Source organism: Musa acuminata, chromosome BXJ1-2, assembly GCF_036884655.1.
Source record: "Musa acuminata AAA Group cultivar baxijiao chromosome BXJ1-2, Cavendish_Baxijiao_AAA, whole genome shotgun sequence".
Lineage (NCBI taxonomy): Eukaryota > Viridiplantae > Streptophyta > Magnoliopsida > Zingiberales > Musaceae > Musa > Musa acuminata.
In genome coordinates this window covers 23152786-23180259 of record NC_088328.1, presented here as the reverse complement: position 1 = coordinate 23180259, position 27474 = coordinate 23152786, and the positions used below count along the sequence as shown (strand labels likewise).

The 27474-nt window shown below is 41.3% G+C and overlaps 5 protein-coding genes across 7 annotated transcripts; 1 reads left to right on the top strand and 4 right to left on the bottom strand.

The window, feature by feature from the left end:
• Positions 1 to 2634: 2634 nt before the first annotated feature.
• Positions 2635 to 3856, top strand: LOC103976092 (protein CURLY FLAG LEAF 1-like). Of its 2 annotated transcripts, none has more exons than XM_009391277.3 (2): positions 2635 to 3189; positions 3269 to 3856. In XM_009391277.3, exons 1-2 carry the CDS (start codon positions 2962 to 2964, stop codon positions 3641 to 3643), a joined length of 603 nt encoding a protein of 200 aa, XP_009389552.2. In that variant the 5' UTR covers positions 2635 to 2961; the 3' UTR covers positions 3644 to 3856. The 2 variants fall into 2 exon arrangements, with proteins under 2 accessions (XP_009389552.2, XP_009389553.2); XM_009391278.3 differs by having other exon boundaries at positions 2715 to 3189; positions 3284 to 3856.
• A 517-nt stretch (positions 3857 to 4373) lies between these two features.
• LOC135599443 (metacaspase-1-like) lies at positions 4374 to 7749 on the bottom strand. The gene is made up of 5 exons (XM_065094080.1): positions 7197 to 7749; positions 6743 to 7073; positions 6449 to 6569; positions 5712 to 5906; positions 4374 to 4730 (listed from the first exon to the last, which is right to left on the bottom strand). The coding sequence occupies exons 1-5, from the start codon at positions 7678 to 7680 to the stop codon at positions 4671 to 4673; spliced, it is 1191 nt and encodes a 396-aa protein (XP_064950152.1). The 5' UTR covers positions 7681 to 7749; the 3' UTR covers positions 4374 to 4670.
• A 1691-nt stretch (positions 7750 to 9440) lies between these two features.
• Positions 9441 to 11231, bottom strand: LOC135611621 (pentatricopeptide repeat-containing protein DOT4, chloroplastic-like). The gene has a single exon (XM_065107258.1). It carries the CDS (start codon positions 11229 to 11231, stop codon positions 9441 to 9443), a length of 1791 nt encoding a protein of 596 aa, XP_064963330.1.
• Positions 11232 to 20258: 9027 nt separating this feature from the next.
• Positions 20259 to 21824, bottom strand: LOC135599427 (uncharacterized). Its single transcript, XM_065094079.1, has 2 exons — positions 21508 to 21824; positions 20259 to 20788 (listed from the first exon to the last, which is right to left on the bottom strand). The coding sequence occupies exons 1-2, from the start codon at positions 21624 to 21626 to the stop codon at positions 20425 to 20427; spliced, it is 483 nt and encodes a 160-aa protein (XP_064950151.1). The 5' UTR covers positions 21627 to 21824; the 3' UTR covers positions 20259 to 20424.
• Positions 21825 to 22788: 964 nt separating this feature from the next.
• Positions 22789 to 26695, bottom strand: LOC135599386 (transcription factor SAC51-like). 2 transcript variants are annotated; one of them, XM_065094078.1, is made up of 4 exons: positions 26239 to 26695; positions 25214 to 25713; positions 24965 to 25110; positions 22789 to 24888 (listed from the first exon to the last, which is right to left on the bottom strand). In XM_065094078.1, exon 4 carries the CDS (start codon positions 24862 to 24864, stop codon positions 23953 to 23955), a length of 912 nt encoding a protein of 303 aa, XP_064950150.1. In that variant the 5' UTR covers positions 24865 to 24888; positions 24965 to 25110; positions 25214 to 25713; positions 26239 to 26695; the 3' UTR covers positions 22789 to 23952. The 2 variants fall into 2 exon arrangements, with proteins under 2 accessions (XP_064950150.1, XP_064950149.1); XM_065094077.1 differs by having other exon boundaries at positions 26243 to 26695.
• Between the last annotated feature and the right edge of the window lie 779 nt (positions 26696 to 27474).

Genomic DNA, 27474 nt, shown 5'->3' with positions numbered 1-27474 from the left:
TATTTCCTGCAACATGACAGATTAAAACATTTCATATATATATTTCTCAGAAGATTCAAAGCGATATATCTGGTAATGCGGATGGGAATTTGTGACAGGTTCTAATTGGGCCAGTAAACAAACAGATGAAAATAAGAATCATGATCACTTAGCATTCATCACCATCCTGCTTCAGCATCCAAGTGCATCTTGTAAAAACACTATACAAGACAAAATTAGCATCAAGAAATCTTCACCAGCAATTTCTATTAGTTGCCTGAATATTAACTCAGAATCTGTGGTACCTGTCATTAGAGTCACAAAAGAAGATGGGAGAATGCAATAATCATCCGGTAGCAGAGACCACATCTAACAAACAGTGACTGAAAATTGCACCGAATGAGTTGGCACAGACAACAAGAGAGGAAATCAAAAGAGCTCAGGAAAGTGCAAGTCTAGACTCAATGGCCATAATTGATGAGCTTGAGAATTCTCATTCGGTCCTCACAATTACCAAAAACAAAGTCACCATGTGAAGCACAGTCATTGCACCTCTCTGATCCTTAACTTGACTCAACAAGTAGAAGCGTCAGAAAGAAACAAGTTGGAGAGTGGGAAGTCCAAGATGGAATTTGGCACTGGCAATGTGTTTCGAGAAATGCATGAAGAACTGGATCAGAAATGTGAGTCGATATAAACACAAACTCAAAGTGGAGTAGGAAGGAAGAGATACATATCAAGGAATCTGCAACTTAGTTTGAGATCCGTTAATTAACATAGAAATGGATACCACCATTCAATTGGATCACAAGATGTAAACACAAACAACGTATTGCGTAAAAGGAGAGACAATGCAGAAACCACAACAGTAAATTCTCAGATCACATATGCTAAGAACTATGAAACAAAATCTAACATGGTATGTATCAGAGCAAAAGTCATCATATGTTTAGAGGGAATCTTAAGAATATAAATTCGATCTTTCAGATGGAATGATAGCGAGAAGAACTTTGACATATTATTATTATACGAAAACATCAAATCAGGTGTATCCATGGTTTAATATGAAAGCTTGATAATTGGATCGATCAGCTCTCACACAATGAAACTGGAATTGTAAGTCCTAAAGAATCCTTGATTGAATTGCCACAAGAGTTTGACTCGATCTGACCGAAGAGCATATCCTTACGACATTTAATTCTCTGATGCAGTGCAATTGCCAAGTCCTTAGATAGCATGCCCAAAGAGCACAAGGACAGCAGCAGAGGTGGGGGCTGGCATTTAACAGAGACCGGTGGAGATCAGAAGGAGTGATAGCTCTTTGAGAGAGTGAAGTAGGCTCTCTTTAAGAACCGGCATTGAAGGGAATTCAAGGGGAGTAAATGGTGGCAGGTGGGCACAATCCCATGAACTATATGACCTTCTTCTTCCAGCTTTTAATGCCAAGGGCTTCTTCCACTTTAAGGATAAAGCTCCTCTCCGAGCTCTAAATTCCATGCTCCCATCTCAACTTTCTACAGGGGCCACCCTCCAATGCACTTCTCAAGTTCTACACATCAAAAAGCTGGTTTGCTAATTAGGAGTCTTAGATTTCTCTTGTTGATCTCTCTATCGCCTGATCATTATTTTGTGTACAGGAGCTGAAGGATGATATTGTGCTCAAACTTCCATATCGTTCGGCATCGCTTGTTATATACTTATAATCATTAGAATCGAGTGGCAATTGCTTTGTTGTTCTAATCAGTCGAATTAGATTCATTCATTAATGGATTTGGCTTCCTAACAAATCCATGTTGGAGATGATAAGGCGAAAGAAGAATAGCTGTCATACGTAGGATGTCTTGTTCAGAAATTGCAGTAGTGCTCCGAATGCATTACGTTATATGCCATCAGTAGCTACTTAACTTGCTTCACCAAACCTTGGCGGACATCATGTCTGCATAAAAATTCTGATCAATTCCCACATAAATGTTGAGAAAATTAGTTAGAGCGGAAAATATGGACCATCTTTTATTAGGTTAAGAGGGACATTATATTCATACATACATAGATCTGTCTGTGTCCATCCCTTGATTTGTGTAGAGCTAAGCAAAATGAGAGAAACGGATGATGACACCATAATTGCATGATTGTGAGGTGCTGCTGCATAACCAATAGGTCATGTTAAAGGATCACAATCTTGTTTGTCCACTCACCATAACCAATAGGTTCAGTAATCGAGTTGAAATTGAAGAGAAGGGGAAAGGACTAAGGCAATCAATGGGTGGCTGTGCCATTAATGTTTGTGTGGAATAAGAATTTAACGAGAATAAATATTTTTTTTAGGTTGAGTAAATCCCCCCAGAAAACTATGGGAAATGATGTTTCTCTTAGGCCTAAACTGTTTGCATCAGCTTTGTGAGAGACCAAATCTTCCAGCAGCTTTTGTGGAATGATTCAACCAGCTAAAATAGCAATCTCCTCATTTAAAGAGGAGGGAGGGGAAGGTGTCCATTTATTTCAGAGATGTGATAGTTTTCAATTAGGGTTGAGAAATGGGTGTTGGGATGCTTTAAAGACGAGTTCATCGGTTGACTCATATTTGGAAGTCGGAGTTAATGGAAGATGCATGGCACTCAACTGCTTGTGCAGTTGAGCTTCTCCTCCCTTCAATTAGACGTCACACCAGCCGTGCTATTAGTGCTTGACAGTGTTGGATAACAGTGTGACTTATGGACGCAGTTGAGCTTGACCTGATTCCCATGCAATTACTACGCATGCAGGGGGTTGTGATTCCTATGTTGATGCGTGGTAAGAGTCATGGATCACAGAAACAAGAGAACTTGTGTTCTTTTGTAGCATCTCCCATTAGATCCTTGCCTGCGGTTGAGTGCTATTAAATGTGCCTCCTAATCCAGCCTATATAAGCAGCTCAAATCCTATGAGGAGATGGTAGAAAGACTGGCACTCTGAGAGGTGAAGTGCTGCTTTGGTTCGAACTCCATGGTGTCGGTGTCGATGTCGCTGCAAGCGGCCCTTTCGCCAGAGGAGAGGAGGACATGCCCCGACCTCCAGGATTTCTTCTCCAGGAAAAGGAAGCGCAGAGATGGAGAAGATAGCCAAGGTAACAAGGAGCCCAAGCTGGTGAAGGGCGAGGAGGAGGAAGAGGACACCGAGCTGGATCTCGACGCTCCCTTGCCTTCGGAATGGCAACGCTGCCTCGATCTCAAGGTAGATAGATATCAAACATTACAAGCCATGTCAGCTCAGATGAGATTGCATGGAGATCCGGAAGAGAGTTGATGCGTAGATTTCGATTGTGCAGTCGGGAGCGATACACTTCTACAACACCAGGACGCACCGGAGGACCGCCATGGATCCCAGGCTGAGCAGCTTGGAGCCACCGAGCTCGCGGCCGAGGCTGGACCTGGAGCTCAACCTCGAGCCGCCGGGGAGCCACCTCTACGGAGGAGAAGGAGATCTGGTGAAGCAGGATGCATGCAACTCCGAGGACGACGAGATGGTGGCGACGGCCTGCATGCGCTGCCACATGCTGGTCATGATGAGTAAGGCATCCTTATCGTGCCCCAGCTGCAAGTTTGTGCACCCACCAAATCACAGCTTCTCGGCGTTGTGCACGCCAGCTTTCAAGCTTGTGTGTTGCAAGGATCAGTACTCCAATTAGTCTTCCTTTACGTATCTTTAATATGATGTATATAGTATTACAAAGAGGCAGGTTTTGGTCAGTTTATGTTCAGGTGGAGCAGCACTCTTTGTTCAATGGATTCACGTTCCTAAATAAAGTAGCAGTATATGACTGTTGGAGAAGACAATGTGTCCCTGTGCCTGTAACTCTAGTCTTGTGTAATAAGACAAAAGTATATTTAGTGGCAGTCAATGCTTTTGCTCTGCAACCAAGTAGCTGCTGCATCAGAAGATGTTAATGGTGCAATCTCTGGAACCAGTAAACCCTACCAGACAGCTTAATTGAAGGGTCTCTGAAGAATTCTGCTACTGAAGAAAACTCTGCAGCAATGATAGCGAAACATATCAGCGAGGAGAATTCGTACTTGCTTGCTACAGGACGTAGATAAATTGATGATATCACATGTGTGACTGAGCCATGTAACCACCATTGCACCTGCCATGGAGTGCATGTGAAATCATTGATTAGGCCTTCCAGTGGTCGCCTATCAATGATTACTGGGGCAATGAATGGAGTGCTATTAACTTTAGTTGACGAAGCATTTTGGAGCTGCCCATCCAATGTTGATATGACATGTAATTTAAATGGCAGTATGATGGTAAGTCAACTTCACACCATCTATGACTTTGGGAGCACAAAAAAATCTTCCAAAATGAATCTGTCCCTCAAGAATCCTGGCTGCAACAAAGCAATGATCTGATCCAATCCAACACAGTAAATTTCCAGGTTATCATTGAAATGGGATGGGAAATCTTCAGTGTCCTGTTTTAGAGGAATACTAATACAACCAACATTTATTTGCTGTTTTCCTTTCAGACAGAAACGTGTAGACAGTGTACCTGTTTTAAATTCTTTGGTTCCCCTTCTCTTTCATATCCTTCAAACAGTTGCAGGCATCACAAAGAAAAATGGTGGTCCAGGATGTATTAGTGGCTGTGAAATATGTATTGAAGCACAAAGATATACTTTAAATTCTCTCTCTCTCTCTCTCTCTCTCTCTCTCTCTCTACAGGAGAAATGGCTTGCGGTAAATGTCAAACATCTCTGAAGAAGATAGCTGAGGCTCCTGAAAAGCAAATTAAGCTCACATTAGGATGCGATTAAAAAGATGAAGCACACTATATGATCAGAGTTAAGGAGAAAATGATTGTGACAAAAGCTTCATCCTATAAAATGTATCAAATGAGGAGGAAGAGAAGCCCCTCAGCACCCAATGGCATGTTTAGGTTCCCCAAGTTCATTTTATTTGAAGATATCTCAGGTAAAAAAGGGAAGAATTTCTTGATTGTCTTGTCGAAACATTAGATGTTATTTGCACCCTATATGTTGATAAGCAACAGTTTGGACTTTAGGCATTGACAAATCACCATTAGGAAGTGAAAAGCATAACATGTTACTGTTTCACTGTAGATACAGGTGGATTAAGGTACATGAAGCAGATAAGAATGCACCCTGTTCATGTGCAAATTGCATGATCCTACATGAATGATCAGTAACTTGGATGAAACACCAGTTCACTTTTGGTCCTAGTAAACACAGCTGTGAGAGAGAGAGAGAGAGAGAGAGATGTTATATTTCAAAATCTTCAAAAAGAAACTAATACATCACCTTGGTCCGATGCAGATTTTGCTTAATTGAGGACTTGGGAGAATGATGAAGCACACAACATGAGGAAAAGGAAAGAAAAAAAAAACAGATAAAGCAACTGCACATGTTTTGCCATGACAATCAAATTCCAACTATTTTATCCTTGACAGATTCACACAAACAATGAGTCAAAGTTATGAGCTTTGGTTACCAAGACATCCCTCTTGAAATCACTTTTATAAAGCTTATCTTTTGTTATGATTATGACTAAACACTGATGGAAAATTCAACATCAAAACAATTGCTTCTCCAGACTAACATACTAGAACTTGTGAAGAGTTGAAAACAAGAGGCATCAAACAAGTCAGCAACTGTGGAGATTCATTCATCTAAAATGAGATAGAGGAGATCTTGCAGAGAATGAGAGCAAGGGAAAAACTAAGTTTTCTAGGAAGCATACCTGGGTTAACCCAAAGTTGAACACCTTCCTCATAAGAGAAACAATTGGGCCACTCATGCGAATGCCTGTGCTGGCCTCCCGAATAGCAGAGCGCATGGCTGTCAACAGGCGACCATAAGTAGTTCCTGGTTCATTCTCAATGGCTTGTATGAAACTATAAGTCATGGCACCTGTAGATGTCGAGCCTGCCAAAGCCTGCAGGACTTCAAATTACAGTGATCAGATGAGTCGTCACTCTGGCTAAATGCATGAAAGCAAGACTGAAATAAACAGTCCAAGAGGAAAGAACTGTCATCCTTGGATTTGACTCAGTTTTTTGCGGAGCCATGCACTAGATAACATAAGCATGGAGACAAACTAGACTTTACCCCAGATCAAATAGGAAATGTTGGCATGAGAACGGACACAACTCTGTCACTTTGCCATGTTGTTTATATTACAACTAATATAATATCTTCTTAAGTTCAGAAGGTCCAGACTGCAATAATAGACTGAGACAATGATCCAATGAAATCAAAAGCAACTCTGGAATTTCAAGTCAAATAGCATTAGCATAATTACTGTAAATAACTTGAATAAAAGATAACAAAAGGACTTCTTCCTATGATCTCCAAGCCCTGAGAATCTATAAGAAGAGCAGAGCGCAAGGTTTATATTCACCAGCAAAATTATTCATCATGTTAGAACAACCCATATTTATTAATCCTCAATGGTTTCCTGGTGAATCATGCACTCACCGAGGTATCTGCAGAAGTCTGGTGGTCATCACAACCACTGAGCAAAATAGCCAATCCCCCATTCGTGCCCTTCCATGTACCTGATGGTGGGTTGTGATCCTCCCACTGGTAATATCCTGCCCTGCGTAAAGCAAAAGGTTTCATTATATCATGGACATGGACTTCAAATCAACCTGACGGAATGCTCATTGTAAGAACATGGCGACACTGATCTCGGAGTTAGCACTAACATTCTATTTTATCTGCTCAAGTTTATGATGGCTATGACTTGGTTTGATGTACTGCGTTGGTCACCTGGATAATCGGCAGAGGTAGGGGAGGTCGAGGACGGTGCCACTGTGGCAGGCATCGACGAGCGCATGGAGCTTGACGCCTCGGGGGAGCGGCCGGACGAGCGTCTCGTTGATCTCGTCGTCCAGGATGGTGCCGTTGGCCTCGAAGTCTAGGGGGCAGAGCGCCTCGTCGAAGCCGTCCACCTCGTCGCCGCTGGGGTCCAGCCGCTGCACGCCGTGGCCCGAGAAGTGGAACACGAGCGAATCGCCGCTCTCGCACCCGCTCACCAGCCACCGCATCGCCATCCGCAGGTTCTCCTTCGTCGGCACCCGGGACGGGCCCCTCTCCTCCTCTGCATATGGTTGCATGACACAGGAATGTTCTCGGTCATGGTTCTGACGACCGTCTTTGATCATGCTATTGAATCCGACAATGACGAAGAGGGCCTGAGGAGATCCATGAACCACTTCCTTACCGGTGAGGACCAGGATGCCTTCCGCAGGGAACCCAAGCCTCTCAATCAGCAGGTACCTCATGCAGTTCACGTCATTCACCGTCCCCTTGAGCTCGTACCGCCGCCCGACGTAGCTTATGCCGACGAGAACCGCCCTCTTCTTCCCCCGCACCCGGGGAAAGCTCGGCGGCGGACTAGTGATGGGATAGCCTTGGGAGCTGGAGCCGCTGCTCGACGACGAAGAGTTGAGGGAGCCGATGCCATTGGAGATGTTCATGACCACGGACTTGAGGAAGCCCATGGCTTGCCGGACCGGGTCTTGGGAGCTCCCCACGTCGGTGATGGCGAGGCAGGCGGCGCAGCGAATGGCCCGAGCTTGCGGCGGTACGACCAGTAGCACGTCGCAGCCGCTGCACCTGGCCGTTTTGTTTTTTCTGCTCCACATCTTTGTCTCCCTTCCAGCTTCACATTCCTCTCGTGGGCTCTCTCTGCGAGGCGCCACCATGGCCTTGCAGGAGAGCCATCACCGGAGTTTACAGCGTGCTCGATTCTTTTCCCTTTCATTTTGCCATGGCATATATTCCGATGAGAAAGGAGTGCGAGGGGAATAGGATTCTTGCTACTTTGTTTTCCAGTGCACCGTTTTAAAGAGTTGCGTTCAACCAATGCAGTCTTCCAAAGATTTGGATTGCCACTACCTCATGGCAGTCATAGATTTTGTCGACATAATCCAAGATATTAGATATGAGAAGACAGTATGATTCTAAAGAAACTTAATTTACCTGCTTAAATATTGGATGATATGAAGAGATAAAAAGCAATATCTGCTTCACTAATACAAGATGAATGTGAATATATCCACAGTAATATAAAAGGGAACATTAAAATCATCTTCTGGCAAAGCATCCTGCAACCCAAGCAAGATGTAATCAAATAAACAAAAGAACTCAAGACTGATGTTTCTATAATGTATAGATCACAACCTCTTATTTATAGCTGAAGCAACAGAATCGGATGAACCATGCTCGAATCTTTTCTCCAGAGTGTCCTTTTCATGTAGTAGGCTTGCTCATGTCTCTGATGATAATTTCCTGTACTTTTCATCATACTACAATTAATTAGGATGGACTGCTGCAGAATCATAATAGCATGACAACCTTGGGGGTGTCTAAATGATGTACAATCGATTTGGCCAGATATGCAGGTGTCATGGTGACTATTGTCCAAAGTAGTGAAATTTGACAAGCATTATCCAATATTTGTTTTCCACCTTTCTTACAAAGTGAAAGGGAAGGAACTGATATTACCACATAAATATTCACAATGTTTTCCATTATAGACAAGATGAACCAAACAGATGAGCTCTTATGTTGCTGAGACATTTACAACTTCCTGGACTGAAACTGATCTACCCTTGTGAATTTTTTATGGTATGGTGAGCTGACTGGGGCTAGGATCGTTAGTATGACTTCTATGAAGTATCTTCTGTCCCCACAAAGCTTGTGTAACATCAAGAGGCTATTTGAATGATGTAGAATTCAAACCGTTCATTCATATAGAATATTTATGTTTGCTTGCGTCTATCAAGAGCAAAAGAAAAGGTTCGCCTGCTTTTTCTGTAATGTTCACTTTGATGCTCCACATATCTTGCATGGTCACAATCAGAAAACCAGCTACCTAAATTAAAAGTAAACTTTGAATTGTTTTTCGGCTTGGAAGAACAACCTGCAGATAGCTATCAGTATCAACATGCCATGCCAATTGATTGCAATTTCATTTTTTATCTCCTATGTTTTTCGACTCCATGTGTATCAGTGCTAGAAATTAATCCCATCAACTTTCTACTATACATTTCTGAATGAGATGATGCCTCCATCAGGTCATGACAGTGGGAGCTCTCAGCACTGCATGGATGAAAGAGACTATGTTGCCAGATAATGTTGTGCAGTGTATCTCACCAATGAATTCTCTCTTTCCTGGAGTGACAATTGCCAAAGTTCTGTTGATGCTAGCCTGCAATCTCCATGAATGATTCACTCTTTTAACCAACTAGTAATCCAGCCAAAACCCAGATCCTCTTTTGTACAAAATCTTCTACTTGCATATTTGTAAATTTTTTCCTTCCTTTACAGTGATAAGCTGGATCAAATCTCCAGACATAAAGAACATAAATAACACCAACAGAGAAACAAAGTCAACATGGCACCAACAGCTACTGCCTTATTAAATAGGACCTGAGTATCGTATCTATATTCCCTTATTATTTCAGGAAGTGATCTTTACAATTTCAGGATAAAACTGATCACAAGCACAAGAATATAATGTATGACACATCAAATATACCTCCTCCATGCAGTTATGATCCCTAATTCCACCTCCTGCTCTAAACTTATGCACCAATCCACCAACCTCAATCCAACTACAGCCGGTATCTTTCCTTATATTCCTATCATCCATTATTTCTCTGACAGCATTGGCTTCCTCCCACTGCCCTCCAGCAGCATAGATGTTAGCCAATGCAACATATGATCCCGAGCATTCTGGTTCTAGCTCAAACAGCTTCCTTGCTGCAACTTCTCCCATATTAGTATTTCCATGGACTCTACAAGCACTCAGTAATGCTCCCCATAGTGATGGTGTAAACTTGAACATAGACCTGCTTATAAGCTCATAGGCATCATTCAATCTTCCTGTCCGTCCAAAGAGATCCACCATGCAGCTATAATGCTCCTCTCTAGCTGGTATACCATAAAAGTCATGCATCAAACAGAACAATCTCCAACCCTCATCAACCAATCCCGAGTGGCTGCAAGCTGATAAGAGGCAAATGAATGTAATGTGATCAGGTTGAATCAAAGCTGAGACCATGAAATTAAAAGTTCTAAGAGCCTCCTCGGTGTTCCCATGCTTCCCATATCCACAAATCATTGAATTCCAAATGGCAACATTCTGCTTAATGCTAGCTCCATTAAACGCAGCATGGGCAGCTTCTATATTTCCACACTTTGCATACATATCAACAATGATGCCTTGGATAACCTCATCCAGATCAAAGCCCCTCACTATTGCTTGTGCATGAAACTGCTTTGACAGGCTAATGAACCCAGAAAATGCACATCCGCTAAGTAATCCAACAAATGTAGATTGATTTGGCGCCAATTCAACCAAACACATCTCCACAAACAGAGAAACAAGACCCTCTATAACCCCAGTTCGACCATACCCTAATATTAAACAGTTGTAGCAAACCACATCCTTCAGTTGAATCCTATCAAAAACCAGCTGGGCAAGACCCAGGTTTCCATTTCTGGCATAGACATCGACCAATGAGCTTCCAATGAAAGCATCAGAATCCAAGCTTAACTTGACTATCCATGCATGGAGCTGTTCCCCCAGCTCAAGTGGGGCGCTGCCCAGAACAACACTGAGGGTGTGGCAATTTGGTGTCATGCCTTGATGCAGCATATCCTCAAACAAATGCATCATTTCCATCTCGTAGCCCTCTCTATCGGCATAGGCCTTTAGCATGACGGTCCAAGCAACAACATCCCTTTCGGTCATTTGGTCGAACACCTCTCGGGCCTGCGATAGAATACCACATTTAGCATAGAAGCCGACGAGAGAGGTCTCGGAGGAGCATGCGTGAGTTTTTTGTTGCGTCCTCCTGATCATGACTCCGTGCACCTCCCTCCCGGATCGGATGGCCCCGAGAGAAGCGCAGCAGTTAAGTACGGTCGCGACGGAGAGGTCGTCGGGCTCGTGGAGGCCGCTCGAGATGGACTCGCGGAAGAGGGAGAGGGCCTCGAGCGGCCGGCCTTCGCGACCGCGCTGCCGGATGAGGGCGGCGTCAGGGTCAGGAGCGGCTCTCTCGGGCTTTTCGTCGAACGCCAAGACGACGGAAGGATCGCGCGGGCGTCGCTGAGGTGCAGTGTCCCCCTGATGTAGCTTGACCTGCCTGTGGATAGCGGAGGAAGGAAGGGCGGCGGCGGCTGCCGCCGGGGTACCGGTGATGGCCGCGGTTAATTGCGCGACGGCACCACTGTTTACTAGCAGCATCCTAATGCATTCCAAGCATATGGCTGCTACAAAGATTCCAACTTTTGGAAGGTGTTACGAGTTTTGGTAATACAATTGTATGTTGCTAAAACATAATAACTTCTCTATATATATGTATATATATGTATATGTATATATGTATATGTATATGTATATGTATATGTATATATATGTATGTATATATATATATATATATATATATATATATATATATATATATATATATATATATATATATATATATATATATATATGTATGTATATGTATATATATATGTATATATATATGTATGTATATGTATATATATATATATATATATATATATATATATATATGTATGTATATGTATATATATGTATGTATATATATATGTATATATATATATATATATATATATATATATATGTATATGTATATATATGTATGTATGTATGTATGTATGTATGTATATGTATATATATATATATATATATATATATATATATATATATATATGTATATATGTATATATATACATATATACATATCATTATCTTGCATTTTGATGTCAATTTGTTAATATATTATTTTGTGTTCCTTTTTTTATCAATGAGTCAAGTAAAATATCACGTCTCTTGAGCTCATACCTTAGATTATAATTTTACTCCTATATTGTTATATATTTATTTGATATCAATTAATTAAATAAAAATATCATATATGTCTCTGGAGCTCATACCTTATATTATGATCTTAGTTCGCTTATATGTTATTATATGCTTATTTGATATCAATGAATTGTATGAGATGTCATATATATCTCTTAAGTTTATACCTTACCTTATGATCTTAATTAGCTCATGCGTTGTTATTTACTTTTTTTAATCAATGAATTGAATTAAATATCGAATATGATTCTATACTTAAGTTTATTCCTTGCATTTGATATTGATTTGCTTGTATATTATTTTTTGTTCCTTGTTAAGTATGAATCATATAAAATGTTAAATATGATTCTTGAATCCTTATGTTATATAATTTATTATCCCTATGTCATGGATATAATAATCACTTGTGAACCTTTGTAGCTCACATTGTTATCATATAAATTTTTTAAGTCAGTTTGTCACTCACACTCATATTAGTTTTGGATTAGGCAATCAAATGTTAGAAGATTATGACATATTTTGATAGTTTAATGAGATATTATTTTTAAAAAATATTTTATTTGTAATGTTATCCAAACGTATGAGTTGGTGTATATTATTGTAAATGTTAAAAAACCTCTCATGTTAACTCTAAAGGTTTATGTTGATATAAATTTCTGGTAAATGATTGGTTTTATGATGATGATAATTTTTGCTCTTATGGATTTATTAGTGATTGTTAATGATTTTTGAGATGGCCTTGAGTTTTATGGAGTGATTGAGGCTTGCATTTTATTTAGTGTTGTGTGATAGCTAACATGTTTATACTTTTATTTAAAAAATCGAGACTAAATTTGCTAAAACCTAAAAATTATATTAGAATACAAATTGTTTTATTTTTCTAGTAACGTAAATTTGTTACCAAAATTCATGCATTGTCATCCCTTTCACGCGAGATTAACATCATTAGTTCTAACAATTTTTATATGCATGGGATAGAGAGACTGAACAATTGAATGTGATTTCTTAATCTATAGAGATAATATTGTTTGTATGGTTCTAATCTTTGATCATTCATGACATTCGAGATTGTTAGATTTTGGATGAATTCGTGTTATACACCTTTATGTTGTAGTGGTATGGGTCTGTTGGGCTGATGGCCCATATTCAGCCCATGTGGGCTTTATCAGCCCACAGCCCACACCCTCTCTTAACCTAACCCTAATTTTAAGATTAGGGGGTGTGGTGGCTGCGTTTTAGAGGCAGATTAAGGCTATAAAAAGACAGCAACGAGGCAGATCTTTGAGGCCACGGGATTCCAAAGAGAAGAAGGAGATCAAGGCAGAAAAGGAAGAGAAAGAAAGGGAAGAAGACAAGGACAACGCAGAGAGACTGTTCACAATCATCTAGCAGTGTTCTCATCTCAGGTTAGATCAAATCTACAGTAGACTCTTGCTGTGATTACTTGGGGAGGTTTTAGATATTGTGGGCAGTGACGTGATCCTTGTATCCCAGTTATTCTCTTGTGGTTGTTGCTAGGGTTTTGGGCAAGAGATTGAGATTTGTATATTCATTATTCTCATAGTGGATTATCTCTAGTTTGCCCCGTGGTTTTTACCCTTCACATTGAAGGGGTTTTCCACGTATATCTTGGTGTTCTGTTTGATTGTGTTTCCATTTTATTCCGCTACGTATTTTGGTCTTCTAGTATTTGTTCCTATAAAAAGGTTATTCCTCTTTTTATCCCCATCAACTGGTATCAGAGCGGGGTTTTGGTATTTAATTTTTGTATTTGAACATGGAGGCCAGTAATATTTCTCGCATGATTAGTTTAAATGGAAATAATTGGATGATATGGAAACCAAGAATGGAAGATCTCTTGTATTGCAAAGATTTGTATGGACCTTTGCAGGGGGATAGTGCAAAACCTACAACTATGACAAATGATGAGTGGAAGAGGTTAGATCGAAAAACAATTGGGTTTATTAGACAGTGGCTTGATGATAGTGTCTTTCACCATGTTTCTACTGAAATTTCTGCATATTCTCTTTGAAAAAAATTGGAAAGTCTCTATGAGAGAAAAACAGCTGGCAACAAAGCTTTTTTGATCAGAAAACTTGTGAACCTAAAATATAGAGAAGGTGCTTCTATTGCTGAGCATTTGAATGAAATGCAGAGTATTACTAACCAGTTATCCTCTATGAAAATGTCTCTTGATGATGAGTTGCAGGCATTGTTACTTCTCAGTTCATTACCAGAAAGTTGGGAGACACTGGTGGTTTCCCTCAGTAATTCTGCGCCAGATGGTATTGTCACTATGAGTCAAGTAACAAGCAGTTTGTTGAATGAGGAGTTGAGAAGAAAGAGTTCAGCAACATCTCAGAATGATTCACAGTCACTTATCTCAGAGAACAGAGGAAGGTCAAAGTTCAGAAGCAGTTCACGTATGGGTAGGAGCAAGTCAAGATCAAGAAAAGATATTGTTTGCTATAACTGTGGTGAGAAAGGACATTACAAGAACCAATGTAAGCAACCTAAGAAGAACAAGAAAAAGGGAAAAGAAGTGGAGTCTACAGAATCAAAGGATAATACTACAGCTACAATGCAGGGTGGTGATTATTTGATTTTGTCTCCTTCTGATGATATTTTTTCTTGTGTGTGTCAGGATCTTGAGTGGGTGATTGACACAGGTGCTTCTTATCATGCTACACCTCGGAGGGAGTTTTTTGCTACATACAGGTCTGAAAACTTTGGTGTTGTCAAGATGGGCAACTATGGCACAGCAGACATCATTGGCATGGGTGATATCCATTTAAAGACCAACCTTGGCTGCAAGTTGGTACTTAAGGATGTGAGACATGTGGTTGACTTGAGGCTGAATTTAATTTCAGTTGGAAGACTAGATGATGAAGACTATGAAAGCAGATTTCACAGAGGGCAATGGAAACTCAGTAAGGGTTCTCTTGTTATAGCTAATGGAAAGAAATGTCATACTTTGTACAGGTTGCAGGCTAAAGCTTATGGTGAGCAGTTAAATGCTACAGAGAAAGACTTCAGTATGGAGTTGTGGCATAGGCGATTGGGACACATGAGCGAGAAGGGGCTGCAAACTCTTTCCAAGAGAGAGGTATTTCCAGATCTCAGAGGTATACATCTGAACCCTTGTATTGATTGTTTAGCTGGTAAACAACATAGAGTTTCATTTGCTAGTGCTGCTTTGTCTAGAAAAATGCATGCCTTAGACCGTGTTTATACAGATGTATGTGGTCCTTTGAGGACAAAAACTCCTGGTGGATTTGTTGATGTTCTTGGTATAAGTGGTGCACTTTATTTTGTCACTTTTATAGATGATTTTTCTAGGAAAGTTTGGGCCTATGCTTTGAAGACCAAAGATCAGGTTATTAATGTCTTTAAAGAGTTTCATGCCAGGGTTGAAAGGGAGACAGAAAGGAAATTGAAATGCATAAGATCAGATAATGGTGGTGAGTATACAGGATTGTTTAATGACTATTGCAGGTCACATGGAATCCAACATGAGATGACAGTTCCTGGTACACCTCAGCATAATGCAATTGCAGAGAGGATGAACCGCACCATCATGGAAAAGATCAGATGTATGCTTTCACAGGCCAAGCTACCCAAAAGGTTTTGGGATGAGGCTTTGAGGACTGCAGTTGATGTGATCAACTTATCACCATGTACAGCCCTAGATGGTGATGTTGCAGAGCATGTATGGTCAGGGAAAGATGTTTCCTACAGGCATTTGAAAGTGTTTGGTTGTCGTGCATTTGTACATGTTCCAGATAATGAGAGGTCCAAGCTGGATGGTAAGTCTAAAGAATGTATTTTTCTTGGTTACTCACATGATCAGTTTGGTTACAGGCTTTGGGATCCAGAAAAGCAGAAGGTGTTCAGGAGCAGAGATGTGATCTTCTTTGAGGATCAAACCTTTGAGGATTTGAAGAAGAAGGCACCAGCCAAGACTTCTGCAGAAGGATTAGCAGATTGTGACCCAGTTACTCCTCCAGTATATCAGGGTGATGGGGGAGATATGCAGGAAGATGGTGTAGAACATGATATTGATCTACCTGTAGGACATGTTGAGCAAGAAGAAGTAGGAGAGCAAGTTCCCGCAGAACCTCAGTTGAGAAGATCTTCTAGACAACGTCAACCTTCCAGAAGATACTCTATAGATGAGTATGTGATGCTTACTGATGCAGGTGAACCAGAGAGTTACCAGGAAGCAGTTGAGAGTGAGCAGAAAGAGAAGTGGTTAGCTGCTATGCAGGAAGAGATGGATGCTCTTCAGAAGAACCACACTTATGATTTGGTGCTGCTACCAAATGGAATGAAGGCCTTGAAGAACAAGTGGGTTTTTAGGTTGAAGACTCAAGAATATTGTTCTCAACCAAAGTACAAAGCTAGATTGGTTGTGAAAGGCTTTGGTCAAAAGAAAGGTATTGACTTTGAAGAGATATTTTCTCCTGTTGTTAAAATGTCTTCTATTCGTGTTGCTCTTGGTATTGCTGCTAGCCAGGACTTGGAGGTTGAGCAGTTAGATGTGAAGACAGCTTTCCTTCATGGTGATTTGGAGGAGGAAATTTATATGGAGCAACCAGAAGGCTTCAAAGTCAAAGGTAAAGATAATTTTGTCTGCAAGTTGAAGAAGAGCTTGTATGGGCTAAAGCAAGCTCCAAGACAGTGGTACAGAAAGTTTGATTCATTTATGACAGAAAATGGATACAAAAGAACGGCTTCAGATCATTGTGTGTACATCAAATGGTTTGGTGAGGATTTTATTATTCTCTTACTTTATGTTGATGACATGCTTATTCTTGGGAAAGATATGTCTAAAATTGACAGGTTGAAGAAGGAAATGAGTGAGTCTTTTGCAATGAAGGACATGGGGCCAGCAAAGCAAATACTAGGCATGCAGATTTCTCGTGACAGGAAAAACAAGAAGATTTGGTTGTCACAGGAGAAATAAATCGAGAAGGTATTGGAAAGATTCAGTATGAGCAATGCTAAGCCAGTTGGTTCTCCTCTTGCAGGTCACTTCAAGTTGTGCTCAGAACAGAGTCCGTCAAGTGATGAGGAGAAAGAGAAAATGCAAAAGGTTCCTTATGCTTCAGCAGTTGGAAGTTTAATGTATGCAATGGTGTGTACGAGGCCAGACATCGCATATGTAGTGGGTGTTACTAGCAGATTTCTTGCAAATCCAGGCAAAGAGCACTGGGCAGCGGTGAAGTGGATTTTTAGATATCTCAGAGGGAGCTCTAAGGTTTGTTTAAGCTTTGGGGGTGGACCACCTGTGTTGACAGGTTACACAGATGCAGATATGGCCAGAGATATAGATACGAGGAAGTCTACTTCAGGTTATGTACTTACTTTTGCAGGGGGAGCTGTGTCATGGCAATCCAGGTTACAAAGGTGTATTGCTCTCTCCACCACAGAAGCAGAATATATTGCTGCTACAGAGGTATGCAAAGAAATGTTATGGATGAAAGAATTCTTACAAGAATTGAGGCTGAAACAGGAAAATTATGTGGTGCATTGTGACAGCCAGAGTGCCATCCATTTGTGTAAGAACCCAATGTTTCATTCCAAGTCAAAGCATATAGATGTCAGATACCACTGGATTCGAAATGTATTTGAAGAGAAGCAGTTGCAGCTTCAGAAAATTCATACAGATGACAACGGAGCAGACATGTTAACGAAGACCTTACCAAAAGAAAGACAGGAGATATGCCGACAGTTGGTCGGCATGGCTTCACATTGAGGAGTCATGGGACAACCTCCCTTATGGGCTGAAGAGGAAGGTTGTTGGGCTGATGGCCCATATTCAGCCCATGTGGGCTTTATCAGCCCACAGCCCACACCCTCTCTTAACCTAACCCTAATTTTAAGATTAGGGGGTGTGGTGGCTGCGTTTTAGAGGCAGATTAAGGCTATAAAAAGGCAGCAACGAGGCAGATCTTTGAGGCCACGGGATTCCAAAGAGAAGAAGGAGATCAAGGCAGAAAAGGAAGAGAAAGAAAGGGAAGAAGACAAGGACAACGCAGAGAGACTGTTCACAATCATCTAGCAGTGTTCTCATCTCAGGTTAGATCAAATCTACAGTAGACTCTTGCTGTGATTACTTGGGGAGGTTTTAGATATTGTAGGCAGTGACGTGATCCTTGTATCCCAGTTATTCTCTTGTGGTTGTTGCTAGGGTTTTGGGCAAGAGATTGAGATTTGTATATTCATTATTCTCATAGTGGATTATCTCTAGTTTGCCCCGTGGTTTTTACCCTTCACATTGAAGGGGTTTTCCACGTATATCTTGGTGTTCTGTTTGATTGTGTTTCCATTTTATTCCGCTACGTATTTTGGTCTTCTAGTATTTGTTCCTATAAAAAGGTTATTCCTCTTTTTATCCCCATCAGGGTCGACATGACTTGAGAGAGTGAGGTTCAGTCAGGCGGTTGGCTCTGATGTGGGATCGAGTCATGTTAGATCTACGTCGGGATTCTGCACAATAGGTCGATATCCTCGGAGGATTCCTAACTTAATCTCTCCGATGCTTAAATTAGTAAGTGAAAATATATGAAAAGTTTATCCCTCATCTCGGGATAGGGGACCAATATTTATACCTGTAGAGACGACCTAGAGGGGTACAAAGATTGATAATGACTATCAGTACCTCTCGCGACGCGATCATGTGGGTGGCCGACCCATACATCTATTATGGTGTAGGTCGACTCGTTAGAGTTCCTGTGGCATGATGTCGACTCGTACAATCCCGTATAGCATAGAACCAACTAGAGAGGTGCCACCTGTCAAGTCAGCTTCCTTCCATATCAGATAAATATCGGGTCATATTCCATGTCGATTGCCAACATATGACCTAGGATTGATGTTAGAATATTCTCTATCAATCATAATTTTTATTTTGAGATATTTATTATCGAGAAAGGCATGTTGATTTTTTCCTATAAACACCATTATGAATTCCTATGTAACTTATAATTACCCTATAAGTTTTTTCATCAACTATTTATTTATTTTATTTTATTTTTAAAAAAATTACTTGGAGAGTTATTCCAAACCATATATATATACACACAATGATTGATTTGAATACAAGTTAAGTTTCTCTAAAAAAAAAAAAATCTTATTCTTCTCATAGAAATTATATGGATGATGGTATTTATTATACCTTATTATCTTCATTTCATTTCTGTCCTCTCCACTCCCTACTATTTCTTAGCTATTTCTCTACCATGGCTTGTCTCCGATTCATGCTGGTCATCTCTCTCACTCTCTCTCTCTCTCTCTCTCTCTCTCTCTCTCTCTCTCTCTCTCTCTCCAATATTGCTACCATCCACAAGTCTCATCTACCACGGATCTTCTGACTTCACCAACCACCGCCACCCAAAACATATCTCCCTCTTCCGTGGAAACTTCTCCGGCGGTGCATATTTATCAGCCATCAGCGTGGAAGACTCCATTCATTGTTATCCACCTAACACACGCTGCCCCACAACGCATCATGTGTCCCACACACACACACACACGGCTGGGTCGAACGCAGCCGCTACAATTGAGATGTCATCATCGCACCAAACCCAGGCGGCCCTCCACCTTCCTTTTCATTTCCTTTCGAGTCATCAACAGGAGTCGTCGGTCTGTGCTCGGGCGCATCATCATTGGCCACAGTATCCTCGGCCATTGCATGTGTGCTGGTGTGGGGCTGCGCCTGTCGTCTCCCTTCCCTTCTTCCTCCTCGTCGATGCAAAAAAAAAGTCATGGCTGGGTACGCTTCTACAGTTCTCCCATGCATGGATGGCCACCTCGTTTCTGTTCATGAGCTGTTTGCGATGCTTCCATCAATCATGTCATGCTCCGGTGACATATGACAGCAATCAACACAGCCTAATATTCCATGTCAAGTGCGAGGCTTGTCTCCGTGATTAGACCTTAAATATGAGCATGATTGTGGAGTTCCATGAGCTTTCAGTCTCTCTCTCTGGCGAGTTTGCTTGCTGTTGCAGCAAAATTTCAGACAACAAAATTGACTGAAGGACATGCAGAATGTGACTCATCATCAGAGTGCAACCGTCATCATGATGTGAATGAAGCGTGAGTGGTAGGAAAACAGTAAGCTTTACCACATTAGGGTTGCCATATATTCTTCTCAAGGAAGATTAAGTTATCTGTCACTAATCTTCAGTTGGGTTCACTGAGCATTCAACTAGGATTTGATCAAGCAGACCTTATTAATGAGCTTGGAGGTCGTACATGCTATATTTATCTTCATCATACAGCACCTAAAGTGTCCATAAAACACGAGCAGCACTGGAACCAACATTACACACCTCCTCTCTCTCTCTCTCTCTCTCTCTCTCTCTCTCTCTATATATATATATATATATATATATATATATATATATATATATATATATATATGTTAGAAGGAGGAGGAAAAGATACATTAATTCCTCACCTTGTAACTGGGCTCGTGTAACATTATTTAGGGAAGACATGGCACATGCCATGGGTCGATGTACAGGGAAAGGACTTGTTAGCTAGAGAACTCCTCTAAGAGTTTATACCTTCTTACCTTTCCCCTGAAGGCCTGCCTTGCCCTACGAGAGCCCGGAGAGAGCTCTCCGGATCGACTCCGGTCGGTGACATCCGAAGCAGATCGGTTCAACAGCTTGGGTCTCTTGATAGGCTTGTGGAGCTGCGATGAGAAGACTCGATGATGAAGCTCGACTCCTCCTGACCCACTGCTGCCGTTGCCGACATCAATGTTGGTGGAAGAAGAGACTGAGGTGTTGGGATCCTTGACGGCTTCTTTTGCAAGAGATTTGGCTCCTTCCTCCCTCAGGCACCAATTGCATGCTCCGTAGGATTGGGCTTTTGGGTAGAGATCGCTGCAATACCTGACCAAAACGTTACGGATTAGCCGTGCATGGGGATACTGTGCCTCACCCACTCCATTCATTGTAATTGAAGTTCCTTGTACCGATGCTTGTCCTATGTTTGATGGGAAAGTTAATATCCGATGTTATGGTACGTAGTCATAACAGAAACTGCAAACTAATAAATGTTCAGTGGATGCAAGGAATGGAGAAAAATATTGATCGAGATCAAGCTTGTGGGAATGCCTCTCAGTGGATTTACCTATCATATATGCTTGATGGATCGAATGAATCGGATGAACAGATGGTTTTCATTGAATATATCGAGAGAGAGAGATCAGTTCCTGAGCAGGCACCATAAACATGGGAACAACCATTGTTGGACATAAGAGTTGGAATTGTTTCTTTATCTTGACGGGATCTGATGATGGATTGATGAGATAACAACTTGGTGGAATAACTAGTGTTTCCCTAAAGAAGAAAGAAAGACAAGGCATAGATTGAAGGGAATAAGATTCACCACCGTTCATGAGTTCGATTTGATATGCAGATGGTTCTGAATGGCTTTAAATTCACATATATACGAAGAGGGCATAAAGGCAAAACCAGACTGATGGGGGTACCATAGATATGATGAACACAGTCTGTATGGGGATCCCTTTTCTGTGGTTACAGATGCATAAACAAGTCGGGATAACACTACAGCACGAGCGAGAGATGAGAAGGGGAGGATGACCTACTTGTGCTGACACCGGACAAGGCAGACCTTGCACCGGAAGAGCTCCTGCGCCAACCCGTGATCGCCGCACATGCAACAGACCACCGAGGGTGGTGGCGCGACTCCTCCTTTGCTCCCCATCCCACCCACCGAAGGAGAAGAAAAGGCTCGGAATCTGATCTGATCGCCGCTCTCTTCCTTTCCGTTCACTGGCGAGAGAGAGAGAGAGAGAGAGATGGATGGGGAGGAGGAGAGGAAAGACAGGCAGTTTTGGAAGGATGTTGAGCGGAAAAGAGAAGGAAAGCGATGGATGGGGTTAGGCAATGGTTCATGGGGCCTTCAAGAGGTGGGAAAATGTGGGCAACTTGATGGGCAGTTTGCACGAGAAGCATAGCAAAAAGACTAATAGGCTGCTGTGCGAGTCAGACTAAGAGGGCTTGGTGGACTGACAAGCCATTGCTGAAACCCATGGCATAGACTGATCACTAAGTCAATAGTAATACTATCCTTTGTGGAAGAAAGCGTAGACTTTGGAATGGTTCTGATGAGTTTCTTGTTGACTTTGCTGGAAGCCATGCCATCGTCGGTATACCGATCGCAAAGTCAACTGATGAAAGATCAGGTCTTTGTGGATGGAGTGCGTAGGCTGCAAGGACCATGGAGTAGTTCTCATGTCTTTCTTGCTGACCAGGCCTCACTCATCACATCCTCACCTTCGTGTTTCTTCCTTGCACCATAATCTATTCGCTTGGAACCAAAAGTCAAAAATATCTCGGACTGAGAGATAAGCCGCAGACTCTGAGGTTGCATCTTACAAGGTTAAGATAGATTGAGAGATCTAAAAGAATAATCTTATTAGAAAGCCATAACACAGTGAAGTGGGTGGTGATTATGTTGGTGATGAGAAACAAAATAAAAGGTTTCCGAAGGAAGCTTCGTGCAGTTTGCTTGCTTCAAACGAGGAGTGCAAGAAGAGATGAGAGCTAATCCAAGCAGTCTCCAAGGGCGGTTGGTGCAGCAATCAGGTCAAGAACAGAGTGAATACTTTTGTTGTCAGTTCTCAACATCAAGTTTTTTCTGAAGCCATCGAATATTTCCACGGTGCTGTTTCTGTTGATCTCGGAGCCCAACAGGAGAGAACCTTGAGAACAATAGTCCTTTTGTCTCAGAAGAAGAAAGATTCTTTGAAAGTTGGCACAGAGCAGCTCGGTCAATTCAAGTATATACTCAATCAAACAGAACAGCTGAAACAACAGGTGCAAGATGAGGAAGATTAGAATCAAATTAAGAAGTGCCAAGAAAGAGAGAGAATCAGATCCATGCCCATCCACAAAGATCAGATCATATTTCGAAATTTAATACAATAGAGAGTGCTCCACTCTTTTCTGATGATATATTCAAATAAAACATACTCTTTTCTGATGATATATTCAATACAAGTAATTCCACAAGCCTCCACACTGATTGCTTGATTGGTACACTTGAAGGCCAACACATTTATGACATCCAGGGGTTAAGCAATAGAGACGGATCACATGCATCGATCTTGTGTCACAAAAGCTCAACCGATGACTATTCAACCTCCTTAAGCCAGAACGCGACGGCAAAAGAGGGCATGAATACTTGCAATCTCGATACAAAGGTTCATGGGTCCATGATATCCAGGCTCATTGATGAGAATGAGCAAGCAGCAACTGTCGAAAGCTTCACAGCACACACATGATCTGAAGTGAACAAGCATCCAGAAACTTTGTCCTCTGACAACCATACCAAATCTGAAGCAGGAAATCCGAGAAGAAAGAAACTACCACTCGTGAGAAGAGAAACAAGCAATGGGCTACAGCCTCATCCTATTATCAAGCTTAAGGAGGTCCTATCTTCAAAATATTTAAGCATGACCTTCTAAAAAGCTACTGATGAAGAAACTTGCCCCTCCGTACTCTCCATGTCAATAAAGATACATCCTTTCTAGCCAGTCTCCAGGAAATAACTAAAGTTACACAGTGTAGCCAGATTTCATTTTTCTCCACACTGCTAATCTCATTTCCAAAGAAAACAACCAACAAAGAAACTAGCAATCATCATCCAGTGTAACAGGCTTGTCAAAACCTGCCTCTCTCTTCAGAAACCCATGTCCCTTTCGGTCAAAAGAAGCTGCCCAGTGACCACCTTTGCATCAATTTGCAATCCTCTCTCCTTCAGACAAACTCACGTATACTACAGGATAGCCACTGCTCTTTATTGACCAATCATATCCCACCTTTCCCCACCATCAAAGCTCAAAAAACGACCACAGCTGTGACTCCAGGATACTAATCCGCACCTTCAGTCACTGGTTGTGTGTGGAGAGAGCCCGCTTGCTACTTCCTTTATTCCTTTACCAACACCTTAGGGAAAGGCAGCTCACAAAATTGTCACTGCTGCAAACAGAACTCTCTAATACTTTATATATATGGAAATTGAGTAGCTATTGACGAGTAACATCCAAAGATTTGGCCTTTAGCTCAAGCGACTTGAGATAGAGAATGGCTTCATCAAGGATGGTTGCTGCATCCTTCCCCTTCCCACCAGGAATGATCCTTCTCAGTATGCCAACTGTTTCTCGAATTCTTGCCTTTTTGAGCCGCTTGTCACCTGTATTCTTATCATGATCCCCTCCTTTCACGGAGCTTGACTCGGCGACACCATCTTCCCTTTTGTTACTATGATCTATGGGGATGTCAGGGAGGTGAAAGGCTGCCGAGCTAGCAGTGTCCATAAGTGATGAATCAAATTCATCCACATCAACTCTCCTCCTCTTTGCTAGATGCATCGAACTAGTTACCTCAGATGAACTCTTCTCCATTGCCCCAACTGGGGAATGGCATGTGTTGGCTTCTTCATCATCATGATCGTCGTCAGAATCTGAGTACAATAGTGCATCGATTTCCTCTGGGTCTTCATGCATCACTTCACCTTCATGCCCATCAGAAACTGTTTCAGTGCTGCCCTGCAGACCAAACCCTGCGTTCATGGAATTAAAGCATGGAAAAGGGATGCCTGATAAGCTGAACATGAAGATTGTTCCATCCCTTGACCGATCAAAGACCAAAAGTCTTTTCTCTGATCCATCAACATCTGAAGGCTTATGAGATGGGAATGGAGGTGAAATCAAAGCTGATCTCTGTTGAAAACATTTGTTATGATGGACACGAGGTAAGGCTGTTGTTCTACTCATTGAGAAAATACAACCATGTGGATTAGTATATGTAGGAAACAACATCAGATTTGTGTTCTGAGACCGCATGACAGGCTGCTGAATGTTATTGGAATCATTCAAGTTAATAAGGCTCTGTGGTGAATGCTGCAAATGGATTTGAGGAACAAAATCCCTCTCCATCAGAACAAAGTCCAATTTAATCACCTGAAAGCAAGTAATAGTTGATTAATATCAATCCATGAGTTGATCAGACAAAATGTAGCAGAATCAACTTGCTTACCACAGCCAATTCTCAACTGTCAGATAATATTTACACAACAAGAACTACAAAAAGAAAAGGTGAAATTCCCAATTTTGTTGAAGATGAATCACAGAAGAGAAACTAATCTACGTAATGGGCTTCAGGAGATGACGGAAGTATTCAACCTGTTACACAATAGGTTGTTAGCGGATAATGAAAATATAGAAAGCCTGAAGTCATTTAAAAATTTTACAGAAACACTTTTTGAGTCTCTTCTTTGTTTCTTACCTGGCAATCCTGCAATGGTCGGAAACAAGCAATGACCCTAACAGTTATGGTGGTGCTACCTGCAATCCCATTTTCATGTTTCAAAGCTCGGAATCTCGTGCTTGTCACTGCTTGGCACACCATTACTACTGTGTTTTGTTCCAAAATCAAGCCAATTCACCGGAAACTCGATGAAGTCCAGGAAATCAAAAGTGGAAAGGAAGACAAATAGTCTTCAGAGAAGGCCAGCAAGATGACTGAATCTAGGAGGCAAGACAAAGAAGAAATATACCCTGAATAGAAGCCTTCAGTGTATCAGCTGTGACTAAGCAAAGGGTGGATGAAAGTAGGAGGAGAGAACTTATTACAGAGAGAACTAGTCACACAAGAACCCGACAATACAGGTTCAAGGAGATCACTTTCCGGTAGACATCAACCGAAAGACTCAACCGCCGCATACTGTTCTGAATCTTTAACTACAAGAACTTCAATTTCACACTTCCTTCGGTGGCTTGAGAATCCTGCAACACCACCCCCTCTCATTAGTGGAAGATAAATGCAGAGCTCCAAGAAAAGGTAAGGTTTCACACTTCATCATCATGGAGTATACTAGAAACTGAGAAGAAAAAAATTTTGTAATACAATTGTTTTGAAATCAACCAAAATTTTCCCCAAAAGAATAACCAATAATACCAAGCAAATGAGAGCAGAAGATTGGTTTCGAAAACGGGATCAAGCAGGTTCTAGTGAATGGAGTTTTATCGACAGCCACAAGAGAACAAAATAATTCGTGACTAATATCTCATAAAAAACTGCAACCGATTTCGATTTGAAGCAACACCTACAATTGATTTCGTTAGATAACGAAAAAGGAAAAACAAATCCGCAAACTCAGGGGAGATTTCAAAGATCTTGAGAAATCAACCAAGAAAGCTGAAGATATCCCAAAAACGAGATAAAAGACACGATCCTGAGCATCAAATCATTCGAATAACTGCTGACTCGAGAATCCAAAATAAATAAATAAAAGCTTCGAATATGCATACTTACGACGGAAGAGCCCGATCAAGAACGCGATTTCTCAGAAGAACTGCAGATCTCCTCTCACCGTAGTGACCTATTGCCACGCGGGAACAAGGTGATGAGATCGAGGGAACGACCGGGGAGGAACCACTTGTGCACGGGGGATCACGGGAGGAAGGGTGGGCTTTTATGGACCCAATAGGACAAATATACCCTTGTCAATCACGAAATACCATAACTCTTCACTGGTACAAGACTGTAATTTTGGTGATTATATTGAACTTAAGGCCTGCGGCGCGGTCAAATAGCCTGTTGACCAGAGGTGGGGCCGGTGACACTAATTTCCTACTTTACACTGCCATTTGGTCCTCACCAAATTGCCACGGTCTTGTTCTAATTTTCTTATTATTATTCTGATAGAGGGACCTTTGGCAGAAATTAAAGTGGATTTATAATTTTCTTTTTCCATGAATCTTAGAAATGCACTTGATATTGGTTTTCTTGTCATTATGATATTAATTAAAAAACAGAACTTGTTTGAATTTTATCATTGTGATCTTAATAAAAATAAGAATAGTATGCAGCATAAAAAGCAACCTTTTATTCAAACAACTTGTTTGAATTTTGTTTCCTTTGATGATGAGGAGTTCACATGTCTTGTGCCTATGGCAGAAAACAAAGCATGTTTGTTAGCTATAGTAGTAATCCAAATAGTAAGAGAACACAACTTTTTACCAGTGGAAATTTGACTTCATCTGAATGCTGAGACTTAGACCAGGTCGTGCCACTCTGTTAAACCAGAAGGATGATGAAGAGGAAGTGCTCATTGCCCAAAAGTGGGTGCAGCAGCTTCAGCTCCATGAGCTTCCTGTTGCTTTCAGAAACTGCCCTACCTCTGTTGTGCACTGCATCAGGTTTCCACTATGTTTAGGTTATAATGCAATTGTTAATGGAAGGGAAATCAACCATGGGGGCACTTGAAGACTTAAGGATGACGGATGATGAGTGAGGATGGATGGATGGAGTTAAACCAATCTTGATATAGTGTCAGCAAAGACATATATGGGTTCAGTTTTGACCTGTGATGGGCATATTTCTGTCTCATAGTGGATTCTGACACTATATCAAGATTGACTATGCCATATGTCCATGCTGAGGAGAACTTTAAATCTTCTTGTAATCACAGGAGGGGCAATCACTTTCTCTTGGTGCCAGCAACATATATATTATCTGAACAGTTAAAGGTGTGGAACATAAGT

Excerpts from the sequence above, each read along its gene's own strand:
- LOC135599386 (XM_065094078.1), bottom strand. The coding sequence starts at position 24,864 with ATGGAGAGGGATTTTGTTCCTCAAATCCATTTGCAGCATTCACCACAG.
- LOC135599443 (XM_065094080.1), bottom strand. The coding sequence starts at position 7,680 with ATGGTGGCGCCTCGCAGAGAGAGCCCACGAGAGGAATGTGAAGCTGGA. Across the intron at positions 6,570-6,742 it reads TACCTCTGCCGATTATCCAG|GGCAGGATATTACCAGTGGG; the intron begins GTGACCAACGCA and ends TGCTTTACGCAG. Across the intron at positions 5,907-6,448 it reads AGACTTCTGCAGATACCTCG|GCTTTGGCAGGCTCGACATC; the intron begins GTGAGTGCATGA and ends GAAGTCCTGCAG.
- LOC135599427 (XM_065094079.1), bottom strand. The coding sequence starts at position 21,626 with ATGGGGAGCAAAGGAGGAGTCGCGCCACCACCCTCGGTGGTCTGTTGC. Across the intron at positions 20,789-21,507 it reads CTTGTCCGGTGTCAGCACAA|GTATTGCAGCGATCTCTACC; the intron begins GTAGGTCATCCT and ends CGTTTTGGTCAG.
- LOC135611621 (XM_065107258.1), bottom strand. The coding sequence starts at position 11,231 with ATGCTGCTAGTAAACAGTGGTGCCGTCGCGCAATTAACCGCGGCCATC.
- LOC103976092 (XM_009391277.3), top strand. The coding sequence starts at position 2,962 with ATGGTGTCGGTGTCGATGTCGCTGCAAGCGGCCCTTTCGCCAGAGGAG. Across the intron at positions 3,190-3,268 it reads AACGCTGCCTCGATCTCAAG|ATTTCGATTGTGCAGTCGGG; the intron begins GTAGATAGATAT and ends GTTGATGCGTAG.